Genomic DNA, 15,505 nt, shown 5'->3' with positions numbered 1-15,505 from the left:
ACACCAGAGCTCAGAGTGCCCACCTGGGAGATGATGGATTTATTGGTCTGTGTCCCTGAACAGGAAAGGTACATCCAGTGAAGAGACAAAAATACACTTGTCATCGGCTGCCCTTGCACTCTCTCACTTCTCCCTGGACAACAATCACCATAAAAACTGTGCTTTAAAATAATCTTTAAATAATTTCTGCTTTTTGGTTTAAAAAAAAAATCACCCCCAACCAAACAGCTTCGCCCCCCGCCCGCTCCCGTCTCACCCCACACACGCCCACGCTGCCTCCCATCTGTGGTACATACAAAAAGCAGATAAATAAATAAAGACGCGTGATGCTGCAGCGTGGATGTGGGTCACAGCTCCACCTCCCCAGACCCCTCATGTCTGCTAATATGAAGCCAGGGGAGGCTGAGGCTCTAGGTAGATCATCTGAGGGGATGACTGTGGCCGCAGCTCTGATGGGACCCTTCTTGGTTCCAAGAGCAGGTGAGCAGCAACAAGTTACCCTGAGGGTTTGGGGTGCTGGAGGTCCAGGGAGGTCAGGCCAGGCAGGGTCTGGAGAGTGGGGTAAGTTTTTCAATTTGGAGGTGAGAAAGGCATGGTTTGGGGCTGAGCCAGCTCAGAGTGGGATGCCAGAAAAGCAAGGGAGGGAGCACTTTCTCCCCAGCCACTTTCCTCCTCTCTGCTGTCCTCACCCCTGCTCCCACCAGTGCGTGCCCATGACTGGCTGGCACTCACACCCTCCTGCTGGCACACTCGCCTTCCCCTCTTGCCAGCCAGGCCCTCCTGTGCTGTCACAGTGTCCCCACAGGCATGCCTAGCTGGGTGGCTACAGTGCTGGCTTTGGGCAGAGCTTAGGGTCCTGTTCTCAAGCCTCTCGCTCCAGTGACACCTGTAACATCAAGTCACAGGTCTTGTGCCAGAGCCATGCTTGCCCTTCCAGCCCTGCCCAGGTATTCAGAGACTGGTTTGGGGTGCCACCCTGCACCCAAATTCAGGACTAAGGGCAAGGCACAGTCCCAGGACCCGAGTCACTCTCCTTCCAGCTGCCATGCCCTCTCCTCTCCTCTCCTCTCCTCTCCTCTCCTCTCCTCTCCTCTCCTCTCCTCTCCTCTCCTCTCCTCTCCTCTCCTCTCCTCTCCTCTCCTCTCCTCTCCTCTCCTCTCCTCTCCTCTCCTCTCCTCTCCTCTCCTCTCCTCTCCGTGCTCCTCCTTGTCTCTCAGATCTCCATCGATAGCTAATTCTGCAACACGCACACGCACATCACACACACACACTCACAAATAGCAGCATGTGGGTCCAGCTGGGGGCACCCCCGTGTCCGGGAGGGATGCCCTTCATGCCTTCCCACTGCCCCCAGGAACAGGGGATAAGGAGGGGGCTGTGGGCATGGAGGAGGCACACTGGGGGGCTCCAGTGCCCCTCAACCCAGAGGTGGCTATCCCGGAGCAGGCAGGGCCAGAGGCAGCTCCCCATGGGCATCCAGCTTTGAGAGAGGTTGCGGGCCCCCAGTGAGCTGCCCTGCAGCCACCGCCTCCAGGTTGCACCCTCAGCTCTCTGCCCAGGGTACCCCCAGAGGGTGGAAGCTGTCAGGGGGCAGGAGCAGCCTACCTAGGCGGTAGAGCAGCCCCGAGTACCAGTGCACGCCATCCCCCTGCACCCCTGACCACCCCACCAGGCTGTGATAGAGCCGGAATGGCCAGAAGGCCAGCTGCGCCAGATGTTGCTCCTGCACCAGGGCAAAGCACGAGGCCACCACACCATCCACCACCAGTGTCCCATGGCGTGTCAGCGGCGCGTAGGCTCCCACGTCCCTCCGGTCCCGCACCCTCACCACCTCGGCAGGCTGCAAGCCGCTTTCCCCCATCGCCACCAGCACAAACTGTCCGGGGCGCACAAGGCTGGCGAAGGTGGGGTGGAACTGGGTGGCGGGTGCTGAGCTGTTCTCAGCCACGAAGAGCAGGTGGGTGGGTGTCAGAGTCAGGCGCCGGGGCGGCTCCCGTGTCTCGATGACGTGGAAGGAGGTGAGGGCACGGGGCTCCTTGTCCAGGAAAGCCAAGAAGTCACTGTAGGTGGGCCTGCCAGCCCCATCCATCGCTAGCACCCGCTGGCCTGGGCGCAGCGCCCACAGTGGTGTCCGGGCACCATTCTCCAGCGTTGCCAGTGCCCGCCCAGGGAAGCAGCCCCCTGTCTTCGCAGCCGCCGAGTGCTCTGTGCGGGGAGAGAGAGAGGACAGGAGGGTTACCCATCTGCCAGACCCCCAGCATCACCCTTCCATGATGCACAGAGACCCTCCCAGCCTTCCCAGCTCTGCCCACTTGGTTTTAACCCTGCCCTGGCATTGCCAAAATGTACATGTCCCCTACACACCCCAGTCACCAATCTGGCCTCCCTAGGCGCCTGCTCCCCCAGACACCATGTCACTAGGGGTGGCACCTGGGGGCTTGAGCCATGCATAGCAGCACCTGCTCCTACGGCGGTGCCAGGGTGTAGGGAATGCTTTGCAGAGCCAGGTCCTGAAACCCACATGGCAGGGGGAGTGGAGCACAGCAGAGCCCTGAATGTGCAAGGCAGTGCCAGGGGGCACCCAAAGCTCAAAAGAGGGCAGGCAGAGTCCTGAACCAGTGGCAGGCTGAGGAGCAGAATACCCTGTTGCGCTCTGTATGTCCATAGCATCCCCATCCCCTGCAGTTCAGGGCCTGGGTATCGCCAGATAGGATGCTGCAAGGAACAGCACAGGGTGCAGTGCACACCCCCAGCACCACAGCACTCCCTGACCCCACGCTGTAGCCCTGCTCCCTTCTACCACCTGCACACCCCTGCACTGCTAATGCCAGCTGAACCCCTCTCTAAGCTGGAGAGAAGCATCACAGCCTGTAGACATCATCAGGCAAATGCCACCAGCCTCCTGGGCAGGGCTTCGCTAGCAATTGCCACAGGGTAAAGTACGTAAACTCTCTGCAGCCTGTGCTCTGGGGTGGCGGCACTGTGGCTCCAACCCTCCCCAGATGAAAAGATGCAGCAAGTCACCCGGCATCACCAAGGGCCCATCCTGGCACTTAACAGGGGAATCCTGGCATCCCAAGGAATGGTGTTGAGCTCTCCCAAGCCCCGGCAACCCCCATCTTAGTGTCTATTTGATGCCCTTCCACTGTCTGCCAGAGGCTTCTCATCTAGGGTTCTGCTCCTGGCCGTGCACTTTCCCAGCCTGGAGCTCCCAGGCCCTCTCCCAGCTCCCCCATTTAATACCTGAGTGTCCCCCCACCCCGAGATGGCACTGCCCCCCACCCCTTCCCAGCTTTGAGTAGAGCAAAATCCCAGCTCCCAGGCCCATGAAAAGAGGCATCCATCTCTGGGACAGAATCCTTTTATTGCTCAGATGAGGTGCAGTAGTTTGCTCCATTGCCAGCCCTGGAGGCCAGGTCCCAAATCCTGCACCACGCACCCCTGGGCAGGCAGCAGAGCTGTGGGGAGGGGCTGGCAGGAGGCCGAGAGGGGCACCTGGCAGAAGCAGGTTGCACAGACACTGGACACGGAGGGGTGTGCGGGTGCAGGGGGTACCCGAGGAGACACAATACATACAACAGGCCACGCGGCCATCCATACAAAAATAAAAGCCATTTACTAAGAGGCAGGAGCAGCCCAGCTGCTCTCCGTACATGGCTCTGGGGTGTCGAGAGACGCACCCCACAGCCTCCACAAAGCACCCTTAGGCTCCTCATGGCATCAGGTATAAATATGGGGGATCCAGAGCCCTGGGGAGCCACTGTGGAGCGAGGGGGCTACAGCCAGCCTCCAGAAGCTCTCCAGGACCTCAAGGCCCTGGTCTGCTGTCTGGATCATGGCATCTCTCTTCGGTTGTTCCAGGGGAGCATCCCAGGATCCAAGAGCATCTGTCCTTCTCCAGGGTCCCTGCCCCACTCCTCCAGTCAGCCCCAAGGCTCCGGGGTCACGGTCCTTCCTTTGGAGCCTGGCCCCACTCCTCCAGCCAGCCCCACCGGGCACCCTGTGGCGTGGGAGCCCCAGTTCTTCACCAACGCTTTGTCTCTCTTCTTCGGGGGCGCGTCGCTCCCTTCCTGCGGTGCAGTTGCCCCGTCTCCATCGCCGGCTGGCGTCGTGCCCCTCCTGGTATCGGCACGGGGCAGCGGGTCAGCGCGGGGGGCCAGGCTGGCGTCTGGGGGCATCAAGCCGCTGGCCACGGGCTAGGGCAGTAGGACAGGCACAGTGCAGTGGGAGCTGAGCCACGGGGCGAGAGACGCGGGGCAGTGCCAGCCCCGGCGTGCGGCGTGTGGGCACGGCTGTGGGCACGGGTGTGCAGCCGCAGCCCCTCTCCCTGTGCCTGTGCAGGCGTGTGTGAGCCCGCGGGGGGGGGGCAGGCACGGCTCTCCCGCACGGTGTCGGGGTGCGGGTAGCCGCCTCTGCGCGCACGCCGCAGAGACACCGGCACACCAGCACCGGGCAGCGGCGGCACCGCAGCCCTGCGTGGGGAGCTGCTGCCCTCTGCCGCACGCAGCCAGCGCGGCCGCTCGGCGGGGAACGGGGCTGCAGCATCGCAGCAGGGCAGCTCCCTCCCCGGGCTGCAGCATCCCAGCAGGGCAGCTCCCTCCCCGGGCTGCAGCATCCCAGCAGGGCAGCTTCTCCTGGGATGCAGCATCTATGTCTGGGCAGCTCCCTCCCCGGGCTGCAGCATCCCAGCAGGGCAGCTTCTCCTGGGATGCAGCACCTATGTCTGGGCAGCTCCCTCCCCGGGCTGCAGCATCCCAGCAGGGCAGCTTCTCCTGGGATGCAGCATAGATGTCTGGGCAGCTCCCTCCCTGGGATGCAGCATCCCAGCAGGGCAGCTCCCTCCCGGGTTGCAGCATCACAGCAGGACAGCTTCTCCTCGGGCTGCAGCATCGCAGCAGGGCAGCTTCTCCCAGGCTGCAGCATCGCAGGCAGGGCAGCTCCCCACCCCGGCTGCACCCCAAGCAACCCCCTCCCGGCTGCAGGTAGGGCCTGAGAAAAGCCTTCACTCGCCCTCACTGCACCATGCAGCGGGAAGCAAACACCACCAGCAAAGATATCACCACTCACTCCGCTCTAGCTGCCTCTATCCTCAGCACCCTACAGCTCCACTCCCCTCCACAGAAGACATTGCACAGAGGAGAGTTGATACCAGGGCACTCTGTCCCCTTCCTTGTTTGGATGTCCCCAACCCTGGACAGTCAGGGCTGGCTGGATGCTGCTGCAATAGCAGGAAATCAAAAGCAGCCGGCAGCGGAGTGGGGCAGACCTGGACAGGGCTGAGCATGGGCGGCTGGGCACTAAGTGATGGCAAGAGCAGGGACACAAATGCAATGGGCAGACCCGGGGGACAGGCTGCAGAAAAGGGGACGTGGGGTGGAAAAAGGAGGCAGGTAGAGAGGGTGGGTCAGGCTGCAGGTTTACGGGAGCCAGATGGGGAATTTGCCCCATGGCACTGCTGGCCACGGGTGTGTGACTCACTCGCCACCCGACTGTCTGCCCCAGATAGGGAAATCAGGCTGGGAGAGCCAGCACCATCCCAGGAGCACCCCACCCAGCCAGCCGGGCTCCCTGGGCATGCCACAAACTGGGCCCCCAGCCCCGCTCACTGCACCCCTCCCCAGCCTTACCTGACTTGACGGAGCAGTGGATGTGTGCCTTAGACTCGTAGTAGACCCAGTCGAAGCCAGCCTCCACGGCCAGGCGAGCCAGCATGCCGTACTTGTTGCGGTCCCGGTCCGAGGTTGTGATGTCCACGGCTCGGCCCTCATAATGCAGAGACTCTTCCGAGTGGTGCCCGTCCTCATCCCAGCCCTCTGTCACCCGCAGCTTCACCCCTGGCCACTGGTTCATGACAGAGATGGCCAGGGAATTCAAGCGGTCCTTGCAGCGCTGCAGGGCAGAGTGTCAGAGTCAGTAAAAGATTTTTGGAGGCAAGGTCGACAGGTGTCCTACCATGTTTTCCACAAAGACTCTTGGGTCCCCATACCCTCTGGGATCTGGTTCAGCGGGGGAAGATCTGAGAACAGGAGGTGCCTCGTCCAGCCTGTGCGCTCCAGACTCCCTGCAGTGCCCAACATTCCCTTGCTTGACACAGCACCTCCCAAGTGTGTGTACCCCAGTAGGGTACCCATCGCCTCCTCCACCTCTCCCTGACTTCGCAGCTTGTTGAGGAGCCTGTTGGACAGCGGAGCCTTGGTCAGAGCGAGAGACACCCTCTGCACTCCCAGGCCAGCTCCCCTGCACTAGCACTGCCCCAAGGGCTTTCAGCTGACAGAAGGAGGATGCAGGAGCTGAGAATCTGCTGCCTCCTGGCTGGGAGGATCTCCTGGGGTCTCCAGCACTGCCTGTGAGCACAAATGAAACAACCTGCCCAGTCCTCAGTACAGCTCTGCTAGGTATTACTCCTCAAGTCCTGAGGCACAAGGACTCACCACTGGGTAGCCTCACAGCTGCATCCAGTCTTTGCTTGTGTGGGAAATGCCCAACCCACCCAAGAGCTCTGTTGTGCTGGACCAGAAAGGATGTGGGGTGAAGCCCCTTCCACCTAGGCAGGGCTGAAAAGCCAGGGCTGAGGAACAGCAGCAGATCCCAAAAGCCCCAGACCTGGTGGCCACAGAGGTCACACAAGCAAGGCAACTGCCCTGCCTTACCCACCTATGCCATGGCCCTCCCCATCCCCAAATGCCTATGCCACAGCCTTGCCCTTCACTGCTGCTTCCCTCAGGCACAGCTGCATCTCAGGCAGGAACCAAGCCCCCTGCAGGCTTGGCTTGCAAAAGTATAGCCCACACTTGTGGTCCCTTCCCATGATGAAGAAGGGATGGAGGAGAGCTATGGGTAGGAAAAAGTCATAACAAAGCAATATGGGAGCTTGTATACAAAACCAGGTGAATGGACTAGGATTGTGCAGCCTGGAAAGGAGATACTGGGAGTTCTCAGAGCATGCTATAAAATCAGGATGAAGGACAGAGCAATTCATGGTCATGCAGGAGGCTGGTTCTGGGAAGCACTAAATGAAACAACAGGGCATCAGTCTTAAACTCAGCCACCACAGGGGATGTTTTTTTGTGGTGCCCAGCTCAGCACTGGAGCTTCCTACCGCAGGATATCGTGTGTCGTGAGACAGTCATGGCAAGCACGAGCCAGGGATATAAAATCCGATGCTAGCTACACCCTCAGGTTCAGAAATGCCCCAGCACTGCTTCTGCAGAGAGCTGCCCCCAGAACACTTGGGCCCTCACCCTATCCCAGAGCACCTGCTCCCATCCAGGGGATGTGGGCACTGCTGCTCTCAGGGAAATCCGGTTGTGCTTGGCAGGGTCCAGGTCCCGGGAGGGGCAGTGCCAGGCAGGCCTTTGCCCCACATGGGGTGGAGGAGCACCTCTGCCCTCGTCCCACAGCTCGCTGGGTGTGGGGAGATAAGCCAGGAAGGTGTTGGACAAACAGTCGCAAGGTGAGGGGAGGAGGAGGGAGGGGAGTGACTTTTGCTCCCATTCAACACCACCATCGTGCCACTCGGCACACGGCACAAACAGCTCCCAAGGTCCCTGGCCCCACGGGGACCCTGCAGAGAAAGGCAATAAGGGGGTTCAGGGCTGGAGGCAGGCAGGGAGTCCTCAAAGCCCCCCTGCATCCCTAGTCATCACTCCATTCATCCCTTTTCTGCTCCCAGGCCGGCATCCCACTCCGGGCACCCTTCTTGCCCTCACTGCCAGCGCTGCTTCTCCCTGGGAACACAAACACTGAAACCCTCCAGCCCTTGTCCCCAGCCAGAGGCACCACCTGCCACCACCTCCTGGGGCAGGACCAGTCTTTCCTAGCGGGATCCACCTGGGCTGCCCTGTTCCCTGCAGCGCCCTGCCCAGGGTCCCACCTTGCCCTCCCCGCTGGGCAAGGAGCGGCAGGCAGGGCTCCGGAGCGCCCTGCTGGCCCCGGGCTGCCCGGGAGGAGGCTCTGCCTGTGCCTTTGGTGGCCAGCAGGTGTCAGAGCACGGGCAGGGACCAGGGGAGGGAACGGACAGACATGAGTAGGGATGGATAATGATAAGCAGGGATGGGAAGACAGGTGGGATGAGCAGGGAGGAGGCAGCAATGAGCGGGGAGCCGGCATGGGCAGCAGAGAGCAGGCACAGCTTGTTGGGATGGATATTGTCTGCCCAGGGGCTCTGCTGCCTGCCCGAACAGGTAGGCAGGGATCAAGAAACCTGTGGGCTTGGGTTGTCTGCAGGCTCGGTGCTTGCTGGGGGCTGCAGGGAGAGCCCAGCTTCTCCCCACGCACAGCCCAGAGGGGCTATCGCATCCTCAGGGACCAGGGTGATCATGCTTGCCTTCGTGGTATGGTTCCCCTCCTGCCTGTGGGTGAATATAAGGTCTCGCAAGGTGATGCAAAGACATGGAAATGCCACCATGGCCCATTGGGTCCTGTGGGGCCTATCTTGGGGTGGGATGTCCAGACTCAGCCATGTGGCACTGAGCCCTGGCCATGGCTCGTCAGCCCTGGTGCTGCTATGGTGCTCAGCCAGGGGGCTGAGAAGCCATGCATCAATCAGACAGCAGTGGAAAGGCAGGTGGTGATAGTGTGTGTGTGGGGACACAGATTGTCCCTATAGTGGCACAGGTGACTGGGCACTCCCAGGACACACGCAGGATGAGTCCCCACGCCACCACACTGAGAAGAGTGGTTCAGTGCTGTCTCATGTATGTCACAGTGGAGATCCTGGGGATGAGCAGACATGCTCTCCCTCCTGACCAACATTAGCATCTCCCTTCTCTTGCCCAGACAACCATATCCTGTGGGGAAAGCCAAACCCTACAGGGGAAGACAGCAGGTCTGGAAAGAAGGGCACAGCTCCAAGACAGGGCACAGCCAGCAGGGACTCCAAGGCCATCTCAGAAGAGGTAAGCAAGACACTCAGGTATGACCACAATCTCAGCGGAGGGACTGTGGATGGAGAGTGTTTGGCCACAGATACCCCCACGTCCAGAGGCTGGCCAGGAGAAGAAGAGTCCCACTAGCATCTCCTCCCGACAGTCAGAGGAAAGTTCCCAAAGGAAGCAGAGTCCTGTCCCTAGATCTCCATGAGCATTTCCTCACCACTGCAAGGATGGTCTCTGTGCCAGTTGGACCAATGGTGGCTGCAAGGGTGATGGCCGGGGTAGGGAGGGGCTTGGCTTTGGGACTCTGTGAGGGAAGGGGGCCTGGGACATTCCTGGGCCAGGCTGCCAGGGAGAGGTGAGGCGGGCTCTGCCTCCAGCCTTATCTCAGCACCTCCGAGTGGGACCAGCAAGAGCAAACACACAGGAATTCTTGAGGAAGATGAAACGATAAAGGAAAGGCAGGCAGAGAGCAGCACTGCCCACCCCCCCAAGCAGGCGGCATCTTCCGGCTGCCTGGGACACCCAGACCCTTGGACTTGGGGAAAGAAAACAGGTTTGAAGTGAGTCAACAGCAGTAAAAGCCAGCACACTGGGGGAAGGGACAAGGAGTTGGGTCAATGGCCTTTCCCAACTCATAGCAACACAGGCCATGATGTAGGAGCCAAAGCTCCTACATCTGGGGGCATCTCCCACAGCCAGGGGACACTGGACAAGCTCCACAGCAATGGGGCCAATTCCCTGCAGAACTGCCCGAGGCACCATGGTACCCATCTGTGCATCAACATGCAATGCCCAGGGACCCTGAGGGCTGATGTGATGTAAAAGCTTTCATCTGAACACCCCAAGAAGACCACGGAGCAACACACAGCAGGACAGCGGGAAGCGTGGGATTGGCAGGTGGGGCATAGAGCTCTCCCTCTCCCAGGTGTGCCAAGGGGCACTGTCTCAGTTAAGGCAAGTGGTGGGAGCACTGTCAAGAGAAAACACAGCCAGAAGCACTCTCTTGCCTTCAGCTCAAGTGATATGATGTCACCGGCTTCCCCAATGCATGGACCAGCAAACCTCACCACTTCCTCAGCATCCTCGGGGTTGTTTGCCATGGGATGCAGGCTCCAGCCCAGCCCCAGGGCTCCAGTGATCAGTAACCATAATTCTGCAACTCCCCAAACTCGGTGCTGCCTCACAGGGAGTCTTGGTCCCTCTGCTGCAGTCCCCAGCCTAAGAACCACCCTGGACCACTGTCCCTGCCCTCAGAGACCAGCCCCCAGAGCACGCAGGGTTGCAGAGCTGTCAAGCCAGCACGCAGGCAACTTCTCCCGCTGTTACCAACACTTCGGTCAGAAGCCATGGCCTCAGCACCTACCAGCACAGCCACCTACACTCACCCACGCGTCAGCCCCAGACCGGGATGTGCAGCGGTCAGCGGGGCAGCCCAGGCTTCCACCCCCCGCCTCCCCGGGGAGCTCGCTCGAGCTGTAACCCAGTGCTGAGGCTGGTGGCCAGGTTTCTTAGGCAGGCCGTGTGGCTCCTTATCTGCATTCCTGAAACCCTCAGGCATTCTCCTGGCAATATTAAAACACAGAGTAACCTTCGTCCAGCATCACACACCCCCGCTGCCGTCCTCTGTCCCCCTCACCCCTCCCTCCCGCCAGCCCAGGGCACTCGTAAGCTGCCTACAGCGAGGTGTTTGCAACAACAGGTTGTGCCCACCCCCGAGGGCAGCAAGATGAGGGCAGCCCCCATCGGGCACCCTTCACCACCCCACCCGAGACACACAGGAATGGGCACTAAGGCATGGCACAGGGGTTTGTCAACCAAGTGGGGACGAGAACAGCAAGGGTGCTCCTAGAGCCCAGCTTGCTGCTCTGCCCACAGCAGCACATCGGGCTCTGCTCTGCCCCTCGGCTCCAACAGGCAGGCTCCCCGTTCCGCCAGCAAGTAGGCAGAGCAGGCTGGGTGCAGCGGGACAGGGTGGATACAGTGAGGCAGGATGGGTACAGTGGGGCAGGATGGGTGCAGCTGAACAGGATGGGTACAGCGGGACAGTCTGGGGTCAGCAGGACAGGCTGGGGGCAGCGGGACAGGCTGGGTACCGTGAAACAGGATGGATGCGGCTGTACAGGATGGGTACAGCAGGACAGGATGGATGCAGCTGAACAGGATGGGTGCAGAGGAACAGGCTGCTGCCCGATCAAGGAATAGCGCAGCAAAGCACTGCCAGTTCAGAGGTGGTTTTGCAGGATGCTGCCAGGTCGAGGGCAGTATGGCATTGTTCAGGGGACACCAGGGCAGGCTGCCGCCATCTCGGGAGATGGAGGCACATGAGCTGGGGCACAGCAGAGCCAGCTGCTGCCGGCTCGGGGGACAGCAGGGTGCGGGTCGGAGGGCAGCAGGGCAGGCTGCTGCCAGCTCGGGAGGCACGGGGGCTCCCCTCGGGGCGCAGCAGGCGCGGGTGCCGAGGGGCAGCGGGGTTGGGCGCCGCCGTCCCGGGGGACGGAGCGCAGCCGACTCCGGGCGCAGGGAGCATCAAGGCGCGGCGGGGCGGGCTGCTCCCGTCCGCCCCAGCTCCGACGCGCCCAGCCGAAGGGGCAGAGGCACGGGGCAGCCGCAGCGCCGGGATCCCCGCGGGGAGCGGGACGCAGCCGGTGCGCGCAGGTGCCCGGCGCGAGGGGAGAAGCGGGCGGCGGCGGGGCCGTACCTGGGTCATGAGCCGGTCGGCGCCGGTGTTCTCCTCGTCCTTGAAGATGATGTCGGGGTTGTAGTTGGGCGTGAGCTCCTTGAAGCGCTCCGAGTTGCGAGCGATCTTGCCCTCGTAGCGGCCGCTGGCCCCCAGCGTCTTCTCGGGGACGTTGGGGCTGAACTGCTTGTAGGCGAGCGGGATGAGCTTGCGGGGCGGGCGGCGGCGGCTGCCAACCACCCTGCCCGGCCCGCACCCGCGCACGGCGGGCGCCAGCAGCAGCGCGCACCCGCTCAGCAGCAGCAGCAGCCGCGCCGGCTTCATGGCGCGCCCGCCCCGGGGCTCCGCGGCTCCGGGGGGCCCCGCTACGCTCGGCCGCCGCTCCCGCCGCCCGCCCCGGGGCTCCCCATGCGGCGCGCAGGTGCCGGTGGTGCCGGTGGTGGGCGGCGGGTGCCCGGTGCGGGTGAGCTCCGGCTGCCCGGGGAGGGTGTCGGCGGTGCCCGGCGCGGATGCCGGCGGGTGCCCGGTGCGGGTGCGCCCCGGCTGCCCCGGTGCCGGCCCGCTCTGAGCCTGCCGCGTCCCGGCGGCGGCAATAAATAGCGAAGGGCCGTTTGTTTTGGCAGGCGAGCGGGCGCTTGCGGGGCGCGGGGCTCGGCGTTCGCCTGAGCCCCCCGCGGTTTGCGCACCGGCGGTCAGCGGGGCTGGAGCCGGAGCCGGAGCCGCCGCTGCCCTCCGCTCCCCGGGCAGGAGTGAGAGGGGAAATTGAAGAGATCCGGGACGGGGAACCGCCAGGACCGCACCCTGCCCGTGTCCCAGCCTCCTAGCGCCCTCCCTCCTTCGCCTCCTCCCCGCGGAACCTGCCCCGGGCCGGCCCGCAGCCTCCTCCCCCCCCGGGGCCGAGCCCCGCAGCCCACCCCACCCGGGGTGCCCGCCGCCCCCCTGCCCCACCCGGGACAGCCCCGGGGCGCCCCCCCCCCCCACCGCCGCAGACACCCCTCGTCCCCGGGGCGTCCCGCGGGGGCTCCCCCGCCGCGGAGGGGGGCGCAGGGTGGCACCCCCGGGGCTGTGGCACCCCCGGGGCTCCGGCCCCTCCTGCTCGCCAGGGGCCCGGGCCTGCGGGCGGGGATCAAACAGAGCAGGGAGGCAGCTGGTTGAAATTTAACCACAATATTCTCGCTCCCCATTGTTTCCAGGGAGGCCCGATATTTCCACAACAGGATTATGGCATCTGATTAACTCGCTGAGACAACAATGAGGGGCTGGGATGGGCTTCCCCTTCTAGCTGCCAAAAGGGGAAAGTAAATACAACACCCTGATTTCAGGAGTGAGGGCTTGCAGGGCCCCCCCGGTTCTGCCCCAGCGGTGTGCCGGGAGGGGTCTGGCATGGCTCTGCTTGCACCCCTTCTAGCTCCCTAGGACCTTCCTCGTCGAGGCAGTGCCTTGAGATGTCCCCATGCACATGGATCTCAGGGATGTCTCTTCAGCTCTTCAGTGGGCAGAGGGCATGGGTCACTCCTAGGGACACAGAGAGGCCAGGCTGGAACGGCCCGGCCAGCAGTTCGGCTGTGGCTGTAGGGCTGTGCTGGCCTCAGCAGGACCAGGCAGCCTGGGCAAGAGGGATGCAGGCTGGTGAGTCCAGCAGCAGCCATGAGCTTGGGATGCTGCTATTCAGTGGCCCCAGTGGATCATTTCCTTTGCAGCAGCTCCAGGCAAGTGCCGCTGGGCAGAGGTGTCTCCATGAGGTTTTCTTACTCAGCAGCCGCATGCCATCAGGTCTTCACACTGGCTTTGGTTAGCCACAGTGAAGTCCTGTCACGGTGCAGAACAGTGATGCTGTCCTGCTGCTCCTGCACATGATGGAGCAAGGATGTCTGGCCAGCAATCTCAGGCCATCCCACTTCCCCAGGTTTTCACCTGATCCTTTCAGTGGAGCATCCTTAAAGGCATTAGCAGCAGATAGAGCAGATGGGATGTGCCGCAGCACCATTCCCCATCCCTGCCCCTGGCTTCCCAGGCTGCAGAAGGAGCACAGTTCTCTGTGCATCACTGGCACAGGACAATTGGAGCCTGAGTTAGGTCCACAGGGTCTTCCAAGCTGGTTTGTACTCCCACCAAAGGAATGAACCTAGCTGCTCACCTTGCTCATCACTGCCACGAGTGAGTGGGGAACAGTATCATCTTGGGTGGTGCTGGGTCTGAGGGTTGCAGGACATCTCCAGCAGAAATATCCTATGGCTGGTGATGACCAAACCCAGACCTCTGAGTAACCTCTGCAGCCTGCTAGCATGCACCGTGAACGTCACACACATCTGTCCCCCTGCCAGTAGCTCTGGGATGACAGCAGCCTTGCCTGGCCCTCGCTGGTACAACATTTATGTCCTAAGAAGGCCCAAGGCTGCAGACAGGGAGCTGAGTTTGTCCATGACAGGAGCTCCCACCTATGCAGGGGCCCCGGCATCCCACATCGCTCTCGCCGCAGTGAGAAGCGAGTGTGCTGTCACTGGGTGCAGAGTCCATCTCCTTCCCATTCAGCAGAGACCTGCTGGGCTGGCCGCGCTCCTGCACGGGACATTGCACACAAGAGAGCCGCTCTCACTCATTAACAGCTCTGCGCTGATGAGGGGCAGCCCTCCAGGAACTGCCCCACCTCCAAGCATCTCCGGTCCTTCCCCAGCCCCGCTGCCCGGTGCTGCTGGCAGGGCTGGCTCTGCAGCTGGGAACGCTGCCCCAGCTCTCTGCAAACCCTCCCACGGGGGCTGAGGCAGAGCGCTGGAGCATTCCCAATGCCAGCCCGGGTTCCTGCCAGGCAAAGCCTGGGAGCCCCAGGAACGACACGGCAGGCAGGGCTGGGAGTGCTGGGAGGCGGCTGGAGGCTGTGACAGGTTCTGGGGTGAGGAGAGAGGCGAGGGGAAGATTCTGTTCAGGGGAAGGGGGTTTCTGCTCTGGAGCTGATCAGAAGGGACGCTTGCTGCTGCAGCAGTAGATCACAGACAAGAATTACCTTCCCGTGGGAGTGGGAGAGATGCAGTGTCCGTCCGTGTGTCGCACGGCATCCCCCGCAGCGCTCAGCCGCTCCCGGGCACCGCTCCCCTGCATCCCCACCGCATCCCTCCTCCCGTTCCCACCGCCGCGCCCCCTGCCCCGAGCGGCCGGGCAGGGTCCCGCAGACCCCTCTGGGAGCTGCCGGGGCTACCCGGGGCACGGGGCTGGCACGGAGCCCCGCGGGGCTGCCCGGAGCAGCGGAGCGGGCGCTGCGGTCTAGGTGGTGCTATTTCCCTATTTTTGCACTGGATGGGTTTTGGGATTTTCCTCTCCCTATTCGCTGCCTCGGTCGTCTTCTTTTCCTCTCTCTCGCTCCCTCTCTCTCTCTTTTTTTTTTTTTCTTTTCCTTTTCTAAAAATACTTGACAGCGATTGAAAGGTCCCTTTAATCGAGGCCACAGAGCCCTTATTAAGGGCACGGGTCGGGGTGCTGGGCCGTGCCCGGCATAACGGCTTCATTAAACCCTGCGAAAACTAATATTTATGGAATCAAATTTATGGAGGCCGAGGCCGAACTTGTGGCCTTTAATGTGTGTCGGGAGCTCAAATCCAGCCGGCTCCAGGGAGGAGGGGGTGGGGACAGGGAAGGAGACCCCAGAGGGACGGATGGGACAATAAGTGGTGACACTCCCCGGAGCTGGCGGCAACCTGGGCCAGGGAGGCACCGGTGGCCCCGCGCTGGCGTCTTGGGGGCTGGGGTCCTTGCGGTGGCCTGGGGAGCATCGGCAGAGCTCCTTTTCCCACTGATATCTTGACTCTCCTGCTTTTATCAACCCTGTCTACGCTCCTGCAACCCCATATACCCTTGCCTTGGGAGCAGGATGAGTGGAGCAGAGTCTGATCCTGCAGTAGGTCTGTACCCCCAGCTCATGCACACTGGGGTGTTCACCTGCCCCTGGGGCACAGAGCTG

The 15,505-nt window shown here is 62.2% G+C and overlaps 1 protein-coding gene across 1 annotated transcript; it reads right to left on the bottom strand.

Moving 5' to 3' along the window:
- Positions 1-1,218: 1,218 nt before the first annotated feature.
- IHH (Indian hedgehog signaling molecule) lies at positions 1,219-11,959 on the bottom strand. The gene is made up of 3 exons (XM_069861805.1): positions 11,575-11,959; positions 5,628-5,889; positions 1,219-2,205 (listed from the first exon to the last, which is right to left on the bottom strand). The coding sequence occupies exons 1-3, from the start codon at positions 11,875-11,877 to the stop codon at positions 1,544-1,546; spliced, it is 1,227 nt and encodes a 408-aa protein (XP_069717906.1). The 5' UTR covers positions 11,878-11,959; the 3' UTR covers positions 1,219-1,543.
- Positions 11,960-15,505: the final 3,546 nt, after the last annotated feature.

This window comes from Phaenicophaeus curvirostris, chromosome 7, assembly GCF_032191515.1.
Source record: "Phaenicophaeus curvirostris isolate KB17595 chromosome 7, BPBGC_Pcur_1.0, whole genome shotgun sequence".
Classification (NCBI taxonomy): domain Eukaryota; kingdom Metazoa; phylum Chordata; class Aves; order Cuculiformes; family Cuculidae; genus Phaenicophaeus; species Phaenicophaeus curvirostris.
This window is presented reverse-complemented; position numbering and strand designations above follow the sequence as displayed.